The sequence below is a fragment of the Enhydra lutris genome, unplaced genomic scaffold (genome assembly GCF_002288905.1).
Source record: "Enhydra lutris kenyoni isolate GAN:26980312 unplaced genomic scaffold, ASM228890v2 scaffoldscaffold57, whole genome shotgun sequence".
Classification (NCBI taxonomy): Eukaryota; Metazoa; Chordata; class Mammalia; order Carnivora; family Mustelidae; genus Enhydra; species Enhydra lutris.
In genome coordinates this window covers 10,946,405-10,962,271 of record NW_019154141.1, presented here as the reverse complement: position 1 = coordinate 10,962,271, position 15,867 = coordinate 10,946,405, and the positions used below count along the sequence as shown (strand labels likewise).

The 15,867-nt window shown below is 53.8% G+C and overlaps 2 protein-coding genes across 2 annotated transcripts in view; one reads left to right on the top strand and one right to left on the bottom strand.

Annotated features, from left to right (window-relative positions):
• LOC111158156 (Wnt family member 3) overlaps positions 1 to 9,108 on the top strand; it is a 49,324-nt gene extending 40,216 nt beyond the window's left edge. The window contains exons 3-5 of the mRNA XM_022520044.1: positions 3,428 to 3,693; positions 4,383 to 4,870; positions 8,303 to 9,108. Of these exons, the coding sequence (XP_022375752.1) occupies positions 3,428 to 3,693; positions 4,383 to 4,862 (746 nt within the window). The 3' untranslated portion in view covers positions 4,863 to 4,870; positions 8,303 to 9,108. The remainder of the gene's footprint in view (positions 1 to 3,427; positions 3,694 to 4,382; positions 4,871 to 8,302) is intronic.
• Positions 9,109 to 13,974: 4,866 nt separating this feature from the next.
• LOC111158089 (N-ethylmaleimide sensitive factor, vesicle fusing ATPase) overlaps positions 13,975 to 15,867 on the bottom strand; it is a 151,889-nt gene continuing 149,996 nt past the window's right edge. Inside the window, exon 21 of the mRNA XM_022519923.1 lies at positions 13,975 to 15,618. Coding sequence (XP_022375631.1) covers positions 15,573 to 15,618 — 46 coding nt within the window. The 3' untranslated portion in view covers positions 13,975 to 15,572. The remainder of the gene's footprint in view (positions 15,619 to 15,867) is intronic.

The window sequence follows — 15,867 nt, the reverse complement described above, 5'->3', positions numbered from 1 at the left end:
GGATGCCTCAGCTCCCAGCCCAGGGTCCCCAGGGGAGGGCCACAAAGCTGATCAGGACCCACAGCCTCCACAAAAGCATGTCAACTCCCTCTCTGGACTGACCCAGACTGTCACCCTGCCTGCTACACCTTCCCGGGTGCTGCTGGGGGCTGAGCAGCTTTGAGGTGCTCCATATCCTGAGATCCTAGCGCGGCACAGGAGGCCATGGCCTTCCTCCCCACCCCACACCTGGCTGGCACAGTGGAGTGGGGCAGGCTTTGTTGTGGTCATTTGTGACATTTTCCCAACACTGTGTTAAGTGCTATTTAAATCTAGCTTTTGGGTGATCACCACCTCTAGGTCCCACCCATATAGAAAATTCTGGAGCTGAGGAAACGTGTTGGTGGCATTGCATTGCCCCCAAGCGTTTCAGTGCAAAGATTCTGCCGGCCCCCAGGCCCCTGCACAGGGGATTTGCCCACCGACTCTGGAGTGGCTAGAGGGCCGGCTGGCCCCTGGGAATCTTTCTTGCCCTCCTGCAAACCAGGAGTCTAACCGGCTGGTGCCTGAAATGAATGGCATTCACACAACTTGATCTCAAGCATGACCGGGGGAGATGGTTGAGGGGGGCGACTGCTCCCGAGAAGGGGACTTTGGGGCTGGAGAGTTTTGGGCTGAAGATGGGCAACTCTAAGGAATGGCCGAAACCCGGAATTTGATGACCCCAGCAGGCCTCCTGGGACCACTGCTCCCTTTCAGCAGAAACTTGAACCCTCCCGCCCCAGGGGCTTTGCCACCCAAAGTGGTGAGCCTGGCCCTCCCTTCTCTTACAAGAACTGTATAGCCGGAAGGAAAAGGGATCTGAGAGCCAGGTGGATCTGATGGGGAGAGTGGGGGATGGGGCACTGACCCCCTACCTTTTAGTAGGCAGTTCCCCTTTACCTGGGCCTCAGGTATGCTGGGTCTGTCTGACCTACAGGCCATTGTCAAGGGACAGAAGACCAATTAGCGAATCAATGGATGATGATTCTGTTTACGCTTCTATTACCAAAGCTAATTATTCCTTGTTTACATAAAAGGTTTGGCCTCTAATTGGGGCCAAGTGGCGGCGGTTTGCATTTCAAACCTGATCTTGCCCGGTGTGTCAGTCTCACCGCCTTCCGGTGCCCCACCTCGGGCCAGGTAGCGCTTAATCAAACAGCCTGGCGTCTAGACGCGCTCCCCAAAAGCAAGACTCGCCTTCTGATCGCTCTTACCCTCTTGGGACATTTGGCAATGAAAATCGGGCCTTTGAGCTTATTACCCATCCACGCCTGTGTTAAACGTTTTCCATCATGTTGTAGGTTCTGGTACCTGCCTTCATCTCTGAATTGCAAGAGGGCAGTTCTGTGTTGGGCGGGGGTTGGGAGCTGGGTAATAAGTCAGAAACTCGAGGAATTTGATGAAGCCGAGGAAGGTCCGGGAAGGTCTGGGAGTCCCTCACCCGCGCCGCGCGGGCCGCCGTGCGTTCATCTCTGCACCCCCCGACCCCACTCCACCCCACTCCACCCCAACCCCCACACACGCTTTGAGAGCCAGGGGGCGCGAGGGCGCGGGGTGGGGGTGCGCCCTGCCCGGGGCGCGCACCACTGGCCGAGCCCGGAACCGGCTCCCCACGGTCTGGCCGGCCCGGAGGCGGGGCCGCGGCCGGCCGGGGACTCGCGCGGCACCCGTGGGGCGGAGGCCGCGGGGGTCGGCGGCCGGAAGGCGACGGGCCGCGACGGCGGGGCGCAGGCGAGCCCGGGATCGCGTTCCGCGGGCGGGGCGGCGCGGGCGGCCCGGAGGGGCTTAGGCGGCTTGAAAGGGGCCCGAGCGCCGCCCCCCACCGCGCGGCCCGGCCCCGCGCCCGCTGCGGCCGCCGCGCCATTCACACGCCCTCTGGCCATTCGGCGCGGCGCGGGGGCGGGGGGCGCCGCTTCAATGAGGATTTCGCAGGCCGGCGCCGGGGCCGGGGGCGCGGCCCGGCCGCGGGAGCCGCCCGTTGCTACGCGGTGGCGGCCGGCCCGGCGGCCCGGGCCCGGCGGCCGCATTATGCGGGTAATGCGGTGTGACACCGCGCGAACAAAGGCGGATTGAGCGGCCCAGCGGGCCCCGCCGGACGGGGACCGGCACAGCGGGGCTGTCAGCGCCGCTCCCAGGCTAATCCCCGCCCCGCCCCCGCCGCCCCCGCGTCCCCGGGGCTGGGAACCGAGCGCGGCCCGGGGTCCGGGCGCCGCCGCCGCCCCGAGAGGCCGCGCGCCGGGCCGGAAGCGAGGCGCTGGCCCTCGGCGCCGCCGCCACCCCCGGGCGCCTCGGGGAGGGCGGGAGCAGGAACGGGGGCGAGGAGAGCGGAGCGGCGTTGGGGCAGTATTGGGGTGAGGGGAGGGACCGGAGCCTTGGGCTTCGGCCACCCCCGGCCTCAGTCCGCCTGGGCGGCAAGGGCTCGGTGCGGCGGCGGGGCGTCCGTGGAAGCGGGTCGGACGGCTCCTCCGCCTCCCGCGAGGCTACCGGGCTTCCGCCTGTGTGCGGAGCCGCGATCCCCCTCAGCACCCGGCAAGGGAGCTCTGGCTTCCAGGCCGGCCTGCGTGGCCTCGGGCGTGTCACCGCCCAATCTGGGCTCCTCGCCTGTCCGGAGAGAGATGGTTGGACTGCAGGTCTCCCAGGCCTTGGCCCTCTAATCCTCAGTGTTTGCATCTGTAAAATGGGGCTGTGTTAAGCCTTCCTGCTCTTAGTTGAGGATTAAATAAGATCAAGAACCTGAAGGGCAGAATCTGGTGCATACTGAGCGCCCAAAGGTGGTGATCAGGATCCTGAAGCTGGGGGACACCCCTGAGAAGTTCTCCTTTTCCTTCAAGGGATTCTCCCCTGATGGCAGGGAGTGGGCATGGGACTGGGGCCACTCTCCTCCTGGTCAGGAACTCTGGTGACAAAGGGAAGTTATACCCGTTTTACAAAGAGGGTAACTGAGGCTCAGAAAAGGAAGGGGTCTGCCCAAGTGCATCTAGGTGGGGGATGGGGTGGACTTGGGTAGTTTAGGCAGTAGGTTCCCAGGCTCTCTCAGGATGGGGAGGGCTCAGGCCCGTGCTGCAGTCTCTGGAGTTGGGGCAGGTAGAGGGTAGGGGGCCCAGGGCCAGGATGGAGCAGGACCACCTCACCTCTAAAGCAACCGGCCAGAGCTATAGTTTCTGCCCCTGCTTCTGACAGGCTTGGCTCTGACCAGTACCAGGTATTGGGGCCCTGGGTTAATCAGTTATCTGCCCCCTGCCTCAGTTTGCTCATCTGTAAAGTGCAGATACCTCAGAGGCTGGGCCAGCCCAAAGGGGTGGGAAGAGTACCTCGACTCCTCCCTCTTTCCTCGGGGCTGGGGAGCCCTTCTTCCCGGCTGGGGAGGTCGAGGCAGGACCCCGCCTGAGCCTTGGCCTCCCCGCAGCCACCCGCGAGTCGGCCTTCGTGCACGCCATCGCCTCTGCCGGTGTGGCCTTCGCCGTCACACGCTCCTGTGCTGAGGGCACCTCCACCATCTGCGGCTGTGACTCGCACCACAAGGGACCGCCTGGCGAGGGCTGGAAGTGGGGCGGCTGCAGCGAGGACGCCGACTTCGGGGTGCTCGTGTCCCGGGAGTTCGCAGACGCACGCGAGAACAGGCCAGACGCGCGCTCCGCCATGAACAAGCACAACAACGAGGCGGGCCGCACGGTGAGCTGCGGCCGCCCTCGCCCGACCCTGCCCGGTACCCCTTTGCGGACCCTGTCCCTGCCTTTCCCGCCTGGCCTCGCCCCCGCCCCACCCTGTCCTTCCAGTGGCCCTTGTGCATCCCAGGCTCCCTACTCTCCTCTTTCCCCTTGGCAGAACTTGGCCCCCACTCACACCCCCACAATCAGCCATCCTGTTCACCCTTTCTCCCTGGGCTGTTCCCCATCTGCCCCTGCCCGGGGATGTGTCAGCTCAGTAGTGAGGCAGACCCCATGGAGCAGGTCCCCACCAGCCCATCTGGTGCACTTGGGCTGCCTAGGCAGGGCCATGAAGACGGGAGGGCCTGACTTTGAATTCAACCTCCACGGCTTCCTCTGGTTGTCTGACCTAGGGCAAGTCACTTACGCTCCCGGTCTCAGTTTCCCCATCTGTTAAATGGGGTTCACAACCCCCATCTCCTATAGCTTTGAGAAATGGCTGCGATTTCTGCCAATGCTTGGGCTGTGAAGGGGAGGGAAACAATGGTCATCATTCTTTAGGTCCGTACCTCAGCCCCAATCTGTTTTCTTCCTGACCCCCAGTAGAAATAGAGAAGGTTCCAGGGATGGGGTGGGCGGGGGCAGAGCGGGAGGGCCTAGGTGCGCTCCCGAGTGAGGTTGTGCTCTGGGCCAGCAGCTACTCCTCTTCTCCAGACCATCCTGGACCACATGCACCTCAAGTGCAAGTGCCACGGGCTGTCTGGGAGCTGCGAGGTCAAGACCTGCTGGTGGGCCCAACCCGACTTCCGCGCTATCGGCGACTTCCTCAAGGACAAGTACGACAGTGCCTCGGAGATGGTGGTGGAGAAGCACCGTGAATCCCGCGGCTGGGTGGAGACCCTCCGTGCCAAGTACGCGCTGTTCAAGCCGCCCACCGAGAGGGACCTGGTCTACTACGAGAACTCCCCCAACTTCTGTGAGCCCAACCCCGAGACGGGCTCCTTTGGCACCAGGGACCGGACTTGCAATGTCACCTCCCACGGCATCGATGGCTGCGACCTGCTGTGCTGTGGCCGCGGCCACAACACGAGGACGGAGAAGCGGAAGGAGAAATGCCACTGCATCTTCCACTGGTGCTGCTACGTGAGCTGCCAGGAGTGCGTCCGCATCTACGATGTGCACACCTGCAAGTAGGGAGTCAGGTAGGGCCGAGGGTGGGGCGGCTGCGGGGCCTTGGGACAGGGACCCTTTTCTCCCAGCTCCTCTTCCTGACTAATCCACTTCTCTTTCTGAGCTGTCCAAGACTCCCAAGTTTCCACGGCCAAAGCAGTAAACCAGGATTTCCCCGAGCATCTGTGGGGATGATCCCTGGGCAGCTTTGGGCGGATTACGCAAAGTACGGATACCAGCTGAGCATGTGCACGCGAGACTGCACGAAATTGACTAATGTTTGTATACAAGTTAGTAAATTATGAGCCAGGTCAGATGTTTGCATGGCCACTGGCCATCATTACTGAGCATCTGGAGGCTCTGAGCCAGAGGAGGGACGTTGTGGGGATGGAAGCCAGGACACCTGACTTCTGGTCTCAACTCTGCCCTATTCCAGGAAGTCCCTAATTTCCTGTTATTTCATTTCCATGGGCCTCAGTTTTCTTACCCTAAAACGAGGGGGCTAAAATAGTTGAAATAATAGGCCAAAGATCCTCTCTCTTTCACCCTGGGGCAGAGTCATTTTGCATCCACCCTGAACTTTGAGGGCAAGTTTTTGCACAAGCATAAATCCTACTGACCTTGAGGAGGTGGGTGGGGGAAGCGGTGTATCAGCCCATATCCTGACAGATCTGAAGCTTGGGTGGAGCGGGGGCGCTCTCACCGAGTTTATGGAAGGGGATGGGGAGGAGGAGGAGGGATTCAAGTTCAGAGTGGTGGTGGTGAGTAATCAAGGGATCAAAGGCCAGTGGGTTATGTTCCCAAGCTTCCCAGAGGTGGCCTGCGTGGGAGACATGGTGCCCGGCCCTTGGAGCCATCGGTCCCCAGCATAGGTCAGGACTGATGTAAGGTGGTCCTGGAGTCTGGGAGCTAGAAGGTCCGAGGCCACTGTGCCCTCTCTCCCTTTTCTCTACCTGAGAAGGAGCCTAGTGTATAAAGGCGTGAGCCCTGGTCCAACGGCCACCACCTGCCAGCTGGGGGACCCCAACAAAAGAGTTTTTATAGATCTGCCTCCTTATCTATCTTCCTCCCCGGAGGAGCTGTGGGGACAGTGCTTGGTTCATTGTGAAGAACATACCTGCCTGGGTCATCCCCCTGGAACAGGGCAGGGGCGAGCACCCCACCGGGTCACACAGCTCCACAGAGGGCACCTGGGAGCTGGTGGCTCCAGTCCACACTGTGTGGGCCTGGGGGAAGGGCTGGGCCTCTCTGTGGTGTGGAGGCCCCCACACCCTGGGGACAGCTCTGGGTGAGTCCCTCTGGGAGGCCCCTCAGTGGAGCTCGAGTTAGGACCTGGCAGGGACAGGGTTCAGAAAGGCAGCCGGAGGCACGGTTTTGTTCGTGTCTAAGTGGGCGCCGTGTGGCCGGTGGAGAGGGGACGCAGGTGGCCCAGCTCTGCCACGTACCGGCCCTGGAAGCCCGAAGTCCAGTTTCCTCACCCGTACCGGGGTGTCGGGAGCCTAACAGAAGTTTCATGAGGCCCCAGGGAGCTACCAGAAGTGAATGCTTGTCTGAATCTGATACTAATCGGGAGTGATAACTGCCGTCAAGAGAGCTGTGACGTGAGGGTGACATTGCGCTGTGAATCGGTGTCATCGCCTGGGCGAGTTTCATGTCCTGCTTCTCACAGTGAGAGAAAAAAATCCGCGAGTATGAACGCATTCAAGGGCTCAGTGTAGCGTGGCCACTGTGGCCAGAGCCAGCGTGGGGTCCCCAAGCAGGACTGAGGGGCAGCTGAGGGGGAATTAGGATGCCAGAGCCCTAATGGCGGACCCACTGCTAGGACAGGGACCTTGAACTTCCCGTGTGGGTCCGGCTGGGGCTGTAGAAGCAGTAGGTGTTCTGGTGCCTCCCCTCCCAGGGCGGGGTGGGGGGAGGCCTCCAAGAGAAGCCATCTGCCAACCAGCGGAGGGAGGTGCTGGTTTGACCCTCAGTATCCAGAAAACTCTCCTGCCTGCCACCCGTGTAATTAGTGCTGATCCTAGGAGGAATTAATGCATCCTCAGCTCTCTTTCCTCCCATTTCTGAAGGACAATGCTGTTTTCTCCAGTCTTAAGAGACATGGTCTCAGATGCCTTATTTAAGCAGATCGGGGCCCCCAGCCCCTTTGCTCTGGGCACTCTGGAGCCCTTGCTCTGGGACAAGTGGAGGACTCTCCCCATGTGGTGCCCTTTGGACAAATTTTCAACTTGTTGAGTGATGTGGGGCAGGCTGGGGAGCCTCTCTGCGCCCCGGTTCCCTCATCTGAGAACAGAGGGGTGGCTGTGTGGACTAGAGGCTGGATAACCCCAGGGCTGGGCCTGGTTCATGGTCCAAGGAGGCAGAAAGATTCCCTGGACCAGACAGAGCTGACCTCTGCGAACGACGTTCTCCAGGCGCAGTGCTTGGTCTTGAACCACAGGCCCCAGATTGGCTGAGACCTGGTTACCTCTCCTTTCCCTTCATCCACACAGACACTGCAGGCAACAGGGGAACCTTCGAGACAGGCTGACAGGGACATATGCCTTCCACACACTCGGTGGGGAGCCCCAGTCAAAACGGCTTTATGCCACGGGGAGATTCCCAGTCCTTCCCTGGTGGGGAAAACATCTTTTCCATTGCCTGTGGCTTCTGTCCAGCGTCTCGTGCTAACGGCCGATTGCCTACCTTGCAAGTACCAGGCATTTTCCTTGTTATTCAGATGTTGTGAGCCACAGTAAGCTGGAAAGGGCTCTCTCTGAACAAGAGGCAGGGGGTCTGGCTGGCCCCAAGTGCTGGGTCTGTCACTAACTTGCCACAAAACCTTGGGACGTGTCCGCTTAGTCTTGCTGAGGCTCCGGTTCTGCCCCAGTGTAATAGTCTTCCACTGGCCCTGTCCACCCCCCGGGAATGGAAGGTTGGTTGGGAATGCCCATGAAAGTGCTTTGGGCCTCTAATCCTTGGTGAGATGTAAATACACAAATGAGTAAGAGGTACACATTGGTGCTCCCCTAGGAAGGAATTATTCATAGTTAATTAAATAGCCGTGCTCCTGTGTAGACGGCTCATTATCAAACCATTGGTGGGACAGAAAAGCGCAGTGCCCACGTCTACTCTAGTGGGGAATGGGCCCTGGACCGGAGAGGCCTTCAGTCTCTCTACAAGGGGGACTCCTGCCTGGGGGCCGCTGCCCAAGCTCCCGGCCAGAAGGTGGAGCAGGTAGGGTTTGGGTCCCAGTCAGCGGTGGTCCAAGCCCTCCTGATCCTGTTTAAATCCCGCACTCTCCCTTAGCAGCAGACCCCCAGAGCAGAGGAGGGGGTGCAGGAAAGCCCCGAGTTCCCCGTTGTGCCCGAGTATAGGAGAAACGACGAGCTCTCCCATCCGCAGCCTCTAATCTCGGCATCCCAATGGGCGGTTCCTCCGAGAAAGGGATTATGGGTCTGATTCTCCCTCTTTGTTTTCCAAAGGGCACTGGGAACGGGTGAAGTGTGTGGCTGGGCAGATTCACCGAAGTCCCGTGGGAAAGCAGGACCTGGAGCCGGGCTCAGCCCTCAGCACCAGGCAGCCAGGAACCCGGACTGTTGCCAGATGCCCGTGCGGTAAATGACTTGGACCCGAGCTGCCCGCTGCTGGGGAGGCCTCCCTCGCCCTCTCTCTTAAGTTTCTCACCCTACTGTGGATGGTGTGTGGTTTTTAAAGAAGGGGCTTTCTTTTTAGTTCTCTAGGGTCTGATAGGAACAGACCCCAGGCTTATCTTTGCACATGTTAAAGAAAATAAAAATGGAAAAAAAAAAATTCTACTCCGACAGAACAGGCTGGGCTGCCGTGAGCTCTCGGCCTGGTGGTGAAGACCTCGGCTGGGGCAAGATTCTCTTTCCAGAAGGCGTCTCCTGGTGCCATGCAAGATGCCTGTGCGGTGGGCGTTATGAAGTAGGACAGAGCCCAGCAGTCTCCTTTTCTCTGTCTCCTCCTGCTCAGATCTGATAGACCTCCACATTCTCACGAAAGCCATAGGGTTAGCTAGGATCCAGTGGGAGGGAGGCCCAAAGCAATTGTGGGGGTGGGCTTGGGAGTCCTGAAGAACCAGGAGCTCTGGGTGGCCTGGCAGGCTGTTGGAAGAGCGGCTGGGTCTTGTTCTCAGTCTCGCTTCCTCTGCAGCCCTGTTCCGCACTCGAGGCCCTTGTGAACCGCAGTCCCAGCTCCTGGTCTCCTGCTCCCCTTCCGCGCTGTCTACCAGGAATGCAGGGCAGGGCTTGGGGGCTTTTTTTTTTTTTTTTTTTTTAAAGGATGAACCGATGTAAATAGGTTATGTTTAGGGGGTGGTGAGCCTTCTGCAGCTCCATTGGGCTTCCTAAAGAAAGAAGCGGTATCTTTAGAAGGGGCCATTCACTCCCTCCCGGCCCTGCTCCCTGGCAGATTCCCCACCCGAACAACTCCAGGGAGAGCAGCTGGGAGTCTAGGTCGCCTGGGTAGAAATCAGACAAAGGGTCAGAGACAGAGCAGCGGCCGATTCCTGATGTTCCAACTTGGTGACTTGTAGCTAGGGAGGATAACACGGCTCCTTAGTTCCCTCTCCGATAAAGACCTGTCTTCCGGCCTCCTTTCCCTCCTTTGGCCTGTGCGGGTAAAAGAGAAACGCAGAGTTCTTTAACACACACCTGCTGGCCTCACCTGTGTGCAGAGAGCCCGCCAGTGTACGCAGTTCCCAAGGATCTGGAGGAGGTGTTCGAAGGCGGGCAAGCAGTCATTTGCTCCCTCCGGTAAAACCTCTCTCCGCTGAGCTCCCCGTGCTCCACGCAGGTCCTCTCAAGAGTCCTGAACGGAGGCCAGCGGATCAGACAGCACAAACCCAGGCCACAGCTCTGTCTTAGGGAGAATCAGGAAGAAGAGAGGCGGCAGGGATAGAGACGGGAAAAGAGTTGTTTCTTCCTTTCTTTAGTCCCTTCTCTCTTTGGTCTAACACTGACCTCAGCTGTTGGGTCAAGTGATCTTCCTGCTCTACTCAGGCGGGTCTGCCAAGACCGTCAAGAAGCCATGCCCGCACTCTTGAATCTGTGGGCAACGAGCCCGGCTATAGATACACATCCCATCCCCTGTCCGGAGAGTCCGAAATGCCCCTCCCCATCTCACCTTAGACTGAAAAGTTTTCAATCATGTCAACCGGATAATGCTTGCTTTATGTGAGAATTATTTCAGCAGAACGGATACAAATTTTCAAAACAGTCTTTTCATATCTATGTATTCTATATTAAAAGTGATAAAGTCATGTTCCTGGGGCGTATTCAAGTAGCTGACAAGTAATTATTTAATAATAGTACACTGAGCACATTGTAATTATTCTCGCCGTAGTCAGGTAATAGTATCCAACCGAAATTTCCTACCGACCTGCTGTATCCAAAGTTTTGTAAAAAGTTGTAGAAGTTGTTGATCTTTTTGATTTTATATTCAAAAAGTCTCTTTTTATAAATATTATTTATTATACAATGTATATACCTTTGAGTTAACTAAGATTATATATTATATAAATATATATATATTTGGAGAAAATCTATTTCATCATGCAGTTTTTTTCTGTTAAGTCATTAAAGAGAAGGTAAACTTAAAATGGATACATTGTACAATGTGTGGGGTTTCCAGATTAACGCTCAGGAGGTTGCGAATATCCGATTTCTGGATGTGGTGGCCTCAACTTGCACCCTGAAGTGCGTGGTCCAGAGTAAAGCCATTTCCTCTGTTCTCTAAGCAGGATCATCTCAGACATCATGGACAGTGGGTCTCATCTACTGTAGGACTTTCTTACAGGCTTACCTTGTTCTAAGTCAACATCTGACAAGTAATTCCTAGGTTTGGAAGTAAGCGGTTTGGGCAGTAATTCCTTTCATAGACTAGCATTTCCACTGCACAAATGAATGTCACAGACACTCAAAAGATGTGGCGCAAGGCCAGCAGCCCACGGGGTTGGTTAATCCTTTCCTCACCGACGTTTTCAACTCCGTTTATTGGGAAAATAGGATTTGCTCTATTGAAAATGAAACCTGACTGGGAAATGGCTTCCCCTCCTGCTAGCTCGGCTATAGAAAGGGTAGGTCAGTCAGGAAGAAGAAATGGTCTGCCCTGGCCTCCGGGTGGCCTGGAACAGGTGTTATTGATGGAGGTTGGGCAGAAAGGACCCAGCAGTAGGCACGCTGTGGGAGGGGCGTTCCCTCCTCGGACTGCTGCTTCAAAAGGACTCACCTGAAGCTCGCAAGTGATGCTCTCTCGATGACGAGGGGCAATAACTTGGTTTTATGACGATAGACCGCCCTTTGGTCTTCACACCGACCCATAAAATGTCACCCTCGGTTGATGTGGCACAGCTAAAACGCTTTCCTTTTCTTTCTCTTTCTCCTGATTTACCTTTATTAGGAGCAAATCTTACTCATCTCACTGCAGAGACAAAAACAAAAATAAAGCAGCCTGCCCTGGGTGCTGGCGCTGGGCTGCCTTGTGCTCCATTCAGAACTCGAACCTTAATTAGGAATGGCGACTAGAAGTTCATGAACTTTATTGTGCCCCTGATGTGTCTCTGTTTAGTCCCTGAAAAGGTTAAACCACAAAAAATGGTTGTGCTGGCTGCATAAGTTATTGGACAAGGAGCGTAGACAGAAATCTCTGTATCTCACAGCCCGGCTCACCTTGTACGTCACTCCAACATAAAACTAATACTCATCTCTCCTAGTATCCTGAGTACTTTTCTTTTCTTTCTTTTTTTTTTAACCTATAAGATTGCCAAACATTTAAATGGTCCCTGTTCATACTTACCAAGGCCATTTGCAATCCTTTCTATGATTAATCATATTCTATGATTAAACAGTTGATTACAGTGCTTGAACATTCAATTTCTCCATAAGTATGAATACTAATAAACATCTAAAAATAAGAGGAAGCTTAAAAAAAAAAAAAGACCCAAAAGAAAGAAACAATATCGTGGGAAGATCTCTTTCCAAGTGGTAGCTTGGAAAGAATGTGAAAAAAACAGGGGAGAACGTTCGTGAGTTCAAGGCTCGGGGGATGGGGTACAAATAAAGGCAGAGAAAAGCAGGGGGAGGGATGATGGGTAGGTGATTCTAGATGGATCCAGTGGTACCTCCATGCCAGCCCTGGGTATATAGATGGACATGTAAGCTGTGGCTGATCGACACACAGATGAGGAAAGTCAATGCAGCAAAATGATGGTGGCTATGCTGTCGTTTCTCTTAGCTTGACAGAGAACTCTTGAGGAGGCAAAGAATGACCTTACCATTAATCTGATACTCCCGAGAGAGTGTGACAAAGTTGGTTGTGTGGAGAGACTGTGTGCTCCCTCATGTACGTATGGAGGGGAAATTTCAAACACGAGTCCCCCTTGCAAATTCTGCATTCACGGCTTGGGATTCCTGCCCATCACAGGCACCCCGTGGAGCGTTGTCCTGCCCCGGTGTCCGCACAGCACACGCCCTCTGTGGCTCAGCTCCACGGCCCGGTCCTCGCACTGCTTGCCAGTGGAGGAGAAACTCTAGATCATTTTGCAATAACTTCTGACACGGACATGCTTTTTTGAACTTTTATCCACACCTTCCCCGGTGTCGTCTTTGAAAAGGTTTATGAATCAGGTGGCCAGGCAAGGGATGGGAAGTCTCGCTTCTGCCTTCTGTGCTTGGCCTGGCTTGGTTGTTTTTTGCTGACTCAGTGCATCAACAGGTCTGTTGACCAGGATTTGATTATTACACACTCAAATCTACTCCGTGACTTGCTGTTGAAACTTTTAAACCAGAGGCTGTTCACCGTAATTTTTAGGACATGAAAAGACAGCTTTAAAGCAAACCGCGTTCAGATTTTAGCCACCATTATAGTTTTTCTGTTATATATTTATTTTTAAAGATTTTATTTATTTGAGGGAGAGAGAGAACAAGCAGTGGGAGGAACAGAGAGGGGGAGAAGCAGGCTCCCCGCCGAGCAGGGAGCCCGATATGGGACTCCATCCCAGGACCCTGAGATCATGACCTGAGCTGAAGGCAGACGCTCAACCGACAGCCACCCAGGGTCCGCTCGGATATATAGTTTTGAAGGTATTTCAGTGAAGATGTACGAATACGGAAAGGATGAGATAACCTCCTTTTCTGAGGTTTTAATTATATCTTCTGACAAAAACTAGCCTGTTCACAGTGCATCCATATAGGAAGAAATCTAAAGCAGCAGCTGCTGGTCTCCTTTGCTTTGTCGCTAGGCCTGTGACGTCGTACTCTCTCTCACCCTCTGCCCAGGGCAGCTTTGAAGTGCACTGGACAGCTTCAAGACCCTACCTTCCCAAGGTTATGCAGGGCCCAGGGTGGCCCCGGGGTCCTCCTAGGAGTTGTGGACAACTCCTGGGGAGATGACCTCTTTGCACTGAGCCTTGCTGATTCTCTGAGCTGCCTTTCGTCCTAACCTCATCCAACTCTAAGCATCGGGCTTTTGGGCTGAGATCCGACAGCTCAGAAAAATGCAAAAAGGATTCCAAAAATGAACCATGTGAAGAAATCCCACTGAGAGTGTTTGAATCCCTTGGTTTGCACATTTCAAAGGAGGAACTCTAATTGAGAAACAATTTTCCTTTCTGGATTATTACTAACCCATTTATGGCTTTGATCTGCTTCAGTGTTTTAATAAGGCGAAAATAAGCAAAATAAGTAAGAAGGTTCTTGTTGTGCATTAACTCCTGAAAATACGCTATTGATATATTTCTTTTTTCAATGGAGTATGCTTCCTAAATAATGAAACCCAGAGATTTTTAAATAAAAATCCTCGGGGCACCTGGGTGGCTCAGTGGGTTAAGCCTCTGCCTTCAGCTCAGGTCATGATCTCAGGGTCCTGGAATCGAGCCCCGCATCGGGCTCTCTGCTCAGCGGGGAGCCTGCTTCCCCCTCTCTCTGTCTGCCTCTCTGCCTACTTGTGATCTCTCTCTGTGTCAAATAAATAAATAAAATCTTTAAAAAAATAAATAAATAAAAATAAAAATCCTCCATCTCCTTAGGCTCGTTAAGACAAGGAGGGGCTTTCCTGAGCCCCCCTCTGCTTCACACATTCCTATCAGTTACGTGTCGTTTTGTACAAAACATGGTCTACAGAATGTTTTCGAGTATAGGTACTCTTTATTGCATTCCTTCATTTGCATGAAACAATATATATTTTTCAATATAGTTTTGGACAAAACACAAAGACATAAAGATCATTTAACGAGAGCCATAAGTTAATACAATGTGTGTGGCTTTCCTGGGAGGAGAAAAGAGGCAAGCACAACAGATCAGGCGACCCGGGGTACTGGCCATCAGGGATCACAGAATTACACAATACAAAATCTACTTTTTAAAAAGCCACAAAATAAGCTAGGGGTGAAAACCCAAAACGAAGTAGCTAGGACACGGAAGTCAACCAAAAATATACAGATGGCAGGATCTGGAGATAATCTGCCTTCTACCATGGGCACAAATGACAGCTACACCCAAGTGCCACTGTGGCCACAAGCCTCATGGGCGGCATGAGGCACCTTCAGGTGGCTGCTGACTGCTCGTCCCTGCATTCGAAGCCGCGGTGGGGAGACAGTGGCGCGCTTCCTAAGTTTCCTCACCGATATGATGACCTGACCCACTCCTTCTAACTCAGTTATCAGACAAACCACTGGTGCTCCTTCCCCTTGCAAGGAGCGTGTGGAGGGGAAAGGAGGTGTGTTAAACGCACTGGAATGGATGTTAAAAGTCTCAGGGTGAGGGCTAGAAAATGGTTTCTTCTGGAGAATAGTGTTTTATTTCGACGCTAGATAGCACAGAGGGTTTAAAATAAAGGAAGAATAAATTCTAAGTCATTAAGCTGAGGAAAAAGAAAAATGGTGATACTAGTAATATGCCTCTAGTATTATGTTTTCCCATTTAGACTTGGACACTAATTAGTGCTGAGAGGTTTATAGATGACTTTATTTTAATGACTCCTTTCCGTTCAGGGGTGTAGGCTTTTTCCATACAGGTCTTTCCCAAGTCATTAGCAACAGCTACCACGTGGTCATGGCCGCCACATCTCTTGCCACAGAGCACACGAGTAACACTGAGGGGATGCCATGGCCAACACAGTGGTATTTGGACTTTCTATTAAGAAAGATCTCCTGGCTACAACTTGGGAACATCTCTGAAAATGACTGCGAACCACATCTTAGAAATCCAAAGCCCTGTTTCTTCAGGCAAAAATAACCAACCAGTCTTCTGGGAGAACCTTTAACCAAATATACCCAAGTAGCTTTAGTGTTAGTACAGGCGAGCTGTAAGATAATCCCTCTGAACCCATACTTCTAAGTCACTGCTCCTGGTTTACATCTAGAAAGTCTTCCTTCTAACAGGCCAGGTGCTGTGCTACAACATATTACATTTACTGAGAGGTTTGGGGTGGAGAGGGTGGTAGGGAGCTTGAAATGTGTAGCGCTCCCAAGTGCAGCAACTCTCCCACACTTCAGGACCGAGGAAGAAGAAATCATCCTAGCTTGCACAGAGAGGGAAGCAGAGCGTTCTAGAGCAAATGTGTACCTTCCACAAAACGGACCGAGTAAGCACAAGGAAGGGAGTTTTATTGCACTAATCATGCAGAGTGAGCACGTGTTGAAGGCAGGGAACATTTCACTTCGCCTAGGATCTTGAGCAAGCTGAGTGAAGGTCCCAGGCCGTCTTCACTCTTCACCTTGGTCACATCCCTTGGTCACTGTGCGTGTTCAAAGAGTCCATTTTCAAAGTCCAGGGGGCTACTGAAAAAGAAACACCCGACACAGAGAAAGCAGGTGAGGGTGTGCAAAAAAACCATTTATCACAAAATCACTAAAAGCTTCTTAATGGGTTTTCTACATTTTTTTTACTATGCATTTGCTATTAAAATAGCATTTCACAAAAGAAAATGGTCGTAGCCCCATGCATTTAAAAGCAGGTTCCAATAAATATGTACCATCGAGTTTTTTCCTGCATTGCGACAAGGAAGTTTTGCGAAGCAGGACAGGGAG